This window comes from Salvelinus alpinus, chromosome 30 (assembly GCF_045679555.1).
Source record: "Salvelinus alpinus chromosome 30, SLU_Salpinus.1, whole genome shotgun sequence".
NCBI classification, from domain to species: domain Eukaryota; kingdom Metazoa; phylum Chordata; class Actinopteri; order Salmoniformes; family Salmonidae; genus Salvelinus; species Salvelinus alpinus.
In genome coordinates this window covers 20122794-20127095 of record NC_092115.1, presented here as the reverse complement: position 1 = coordinate 20127095, position 4302 = coordinate 20122794, and the positions used below count along the sequence as shown (strand labels likewise).

The 4302-nt window shown below is 43.8% G+C and overlaps 1 protein-coding gene across 1 annotated transcript in view; it reads left to right on the top strand.

The window, feature by feature from the left end:
* The window catches only part of LOC139560255 (protein FAM227A-like), a 25658-nt gene extending 21653 nt beyond the window's left edge, over positions 1 to 4005 (top strand). The window contains exons 14-16 of the mRNA XM_071376870.1: positions 127 to 279; positions 2759 to 2831; positions 3056 to 4005. Of these exons, the coding sequence (XP_071232971.1) occupies positions 127 to 279; positions 2759 to 2831; positions 3056 to 3151 (322 nt within the window). The 3' untranslated portion in view covers positions 3152 to 4005. The remainder of the gene's footprint in view (positions 1 to 126; positions 280 to 2758; positions 2832 to 3055) is intronic.
* The last annotated feature ends 297 nt before the right edge of the window (positions 4006 to 4302 follow it).

Genomic DNA, 4302 nt, shown 5'->3' with positions numbered 1-4302 from the left:
TCCATTTTAAATTCAGGCTGTAACACAACAAAATGCTGAAAAAGTCAAGGGGTGTGAATACTTTCTGATGGCACTGTACATGACATCACAGCCAGTGTTCCTTCCTTGACCCCTTGGTGATGTTACGGCTGGATCAGTGACGTACAGGGACATTCTGAGTAAGGCCCAGGAGCGTTCTGTGGCCCACCGCAGGGACCTCAGGACCATGTGGGGCCAATACTCCAAGGACCTCTATGTTCTCAACCAGAGGAAGCTGGACGAGCGCTACGAAACCTTCAGGTACAGTTAACATTCCCAACACCGCAGCTCAACACTACAGTGTATATCTTACTGTAGTAAGACACACACTGTAAGAGACACACTGAGTGTACAAAAAATTAACACCTGCTCTTTCCATGACAGACTGACCAGGTGAATACAGGTGAAAGCTATGATCCCTTATTGATGTCACTTGTTAAATCCACTTCAATCAGTGTAGCTGAAGGGGAGAAGAGACGTTAAATAATGATTTCTAAGCCTTGACAGAATTGAGATATGGATTGTGTATGTGTGCCAGTCATAGGGTGAATGAGCAAGACAAAATATGTACTGGGTATATTAGTAGGTACCAGGCGCAACAGTTTGTGTCTAGAACTGCAATGCTGCTGGGTTTTAACAACAGTTTCCTGTGTGTATCAAGAATGGTTCACCACCCAAAAGACATCCAGCCAACTTGACAACTGTGGGAAGCATTGGAGTCAACATGGGCCAGCATCCCTGTGGAACGCTTTCGACACCTTGTAGAGTCCATGTCCCAACACAATATTAGAAAAGGGTTATTAATGTTTGGTATACTCAGTGTATCTCTTCTATTGAGACCTGGCAAGGTCTTCTGATTGATAACTGTAGCATTATATACTACAATACCCATAATGCCCTGTGTAACATATCCAGTTTTATGTTAGCACAATTAGCATAATGGTGTCCCTCGTTGTCAATACAAAAACAACGTTGAAAATATATATTTAAAATAATGCTGTCTCATCCATATAAGGCATAAGATGCATCCCAAATGGCACCCTACCCACTACATAGTGAACCACTCTGGTCAAAAGTAGTGCACTATGTAGGGAACAGGGTGCCACTTGGCATGCAGACATGCCCACTGCTGCCTCAGCCATACAAATCAAATCAAATCAAATCAAATTTTATTAGTCACATACACATGGTTAGCAGATGTTAATGCGAGTGTAGCGAAATGCTTGTGCTTCTAGTTCCGACAATGCAGTAATAACCAACAAGTAATCTAACCTAACAATTCCACAACTACTACCTTACACACACACACAAGTGTAAAGGGATAAAGAATATGTACATAAAGATATATGAATGAGTGGTGGTACAGAACGGCATGGCAGATGCAGTAGATGGTATAGAGTACGGTATATACATATGAGATGAGTACTGTAGGGTATGTAAACATAAAGTGGCATAGTTTAAAGTGGCTAGTGGTACATGTATTACATAAAGATGGCAAGATGCAGTAGATGATATAGAGTACAGTATATACATATGAGATGGGTAATGTAGGGTATGTAAACATTATATTAAGTGGCATTGTTTAAAGTGGCTAGTGGTACATTTTTACATAATTTCCATCAATTCCCATTTTTAAAGTGGCTGGAGTTGAGTCAGTATGTTGGCAGCGGCCGCTAAATGTTAGTGGTGGCTGTTTAACAGTCTGATGGCCTTGAGATAGAAGCTGTTTTTCAGTCTCTCGGTCCCTGCTTTGATGCACCTGTACTGACCTCGCCTTCTGGATGATAGCGGGGTGAACAGGCAGTGGCTTGGGTGGTTGTTGTCCTTGATGATCTTTATGGCCTTCCTGTGACATCGGGTGGTGTAGGTGTCCTGGAGGGCAGGTAGTTTGCCCCCGGTGATGCGTTCTGCAGACCTCACTACCCTCTGGAGAGCCTTACGGTTGTGGGCGGAGCAGTTGCCGTACCAGGCGGTGATACAGCCCGACAGGATGCTCTCGATTGTGCATCTGTAGAAGTTTGTGAGTTGTGAGGACAAGGTTTTGTCCTCCTGTAGGCTCAGTTTGATCATTTGAATAACCATACAGAGAGATACCATGTTGATGTAGCTTAGCCTAGACCTGCAGAGCGAGCCACAGGTGGTGTTGGAAATGAATTATGCTCCATGTAATGTCTGCTTTGGATCTGTCTATGTTGGCCTATTAATACTTGTCACCTATTTGGGGTAATGATAGCCTACTCTGCTCTCACTGTCTGATTCTAGGCCTACTCTCACACAACCAATGTTCCCTGGCCCATACACATGCAATGTTTCTCCCCTGTGAAAATAAGTGTTTTATGTTGTATAATTAAGCAATCAGGCACGGGGGTCTGTGGTATATGGCCAATATACCACGGCTAAGGGCTGTTCTTATGCACAACACAATGCAGAGTGCCTGGATACAGCCCTTAGCCATGGTATATTGGCCATATACCACAACCCCCAGGGTGCCTTATTGCTATTATAAACTGGTTACCAACATAATTAGATCAGTAAAAAGACATGTTTGTCCGATATACCACGGGTGTCAGCCAATCAGCATTCAGGGCTCGAACCACCCAATTTATCATATTTTCATATGTTACCCTCTGCCCGAATGTATCTTTGCTTTTTTTGTCTTTTCAAAAGATAATAAAGTGAACAAAAGCATGCTTGATTCTGTACGGTATTGGTGACGCTCCTTTCTCTCTCTTTTAATCAGGAAACAGAAAAAGATCCTGTCCCAGAAGACAACTATCAAACGACTGTGCCACCTACTGGTCCCAGAGACCATTGTAAGTTCTACATGACTGTCCTGTGAGTCCTCACTATTGTTGTATTAAAGGTGGTACTGTTGTGTTGTGCCACAGAGAGTATGGCTTAATCTGATCTATATGAATTTCAGTAATGGGCGGCAGGGCCCTCACTACTGTAGAATGAAGGTAGATAAGCTATAAAGTAGCTACAAGTACAGTAGCTGTATACCCCTGTATTGACAGGTCTGTCATTCTTATTGTAGAATGAAGAGGACACCAGGACCAGCTCTGAGGTCATACACGCCTTCGAAATGGCTGTGTCTGGGCTGGACAAAGTCACCCCTGACCCCACAGTCTGACCCCTTAACCCTGAACCTGAACCCTGACTACCCTCATATCGGAAATGCATAAAAAAACATGCTTCACCTGTATTGGCTTTGATTATATTTGGCTCTTCGGGGTACACGCTGTCTGTGCAGGAATGCTGTAATGAACTACCACAGGCACAATGTGGCGGTATATACATGGCTACAAATACCAGTGTCTGAATGGTGTTGACTCTGAGTAATCATTAAAAACAAAGACTGAAAGAGTGTAAAACATAAGATAGAATATGGATAGGTTGGCGTTTTGGACAGAGATCTTGGCTTTATGATAGACAATATTTAATTGACCTCCCAGACTATACCCCTCAAGGTCACCAGCATTGCTTTTGGAAACGAGAACACAGACAGCACAGTAGATTGATTACAGGGTGATCAATTGATGACTCATGGTAAGAAACAGGACAACAACATTAATTACTGAGTAAAATATAAATCTCTGATAAAGAAAACAAACTATGTTGCTTTTCTCTGATGCCAGCTCAAACAGAGGGCTGGATCAACAACACTTAGCTAACAGCGTGATCTGGCCTGTGTCATCTAGAAAGAGAGAGAGACTGACAGACCAAATGACAGACAGCCGGCCATTGGAATTCCCTGAATGTGATCTATAAACATGTTATCGTAAAATATTTATTACATGACATAAAAGGAGAAATATCACACTTCCCAGCCAAGAGACACACTCGGGTGAGTCCACAGGCCATTTAAGAGACACACTCGGGTGAGTCCACAGGCCATTTAAGAGACACACTCGGGTGAGTCCACAGGCCATTTAAGAGACACACTCGGGTGAGTCCACAGGCCATTTAAGAGACACACTCGGGTGAGTCCACAGGCCATTTAAGAGACACTCGGTGAGTCCACAGGCCATTTAAGAGACACACTCGGGTGAGTCCACAGGCCATTTAAGAGACACACTCGGGTGAGTCCACAGGCCATTTAAGAGACACACTCGGGTGAGTCCACAGGCCATTTAAGAGACACACTCGGGTGAGTCCACAGGCCATTTAAGAGACACACTCGGGTGAGTCCACAGGCCATTTAAGAGACACACTCGGGTGAGTCCACAGGCCATTTAAGAGACACACTCGGGTGAGTCCACAGGCCATTTAAGAGACACACTC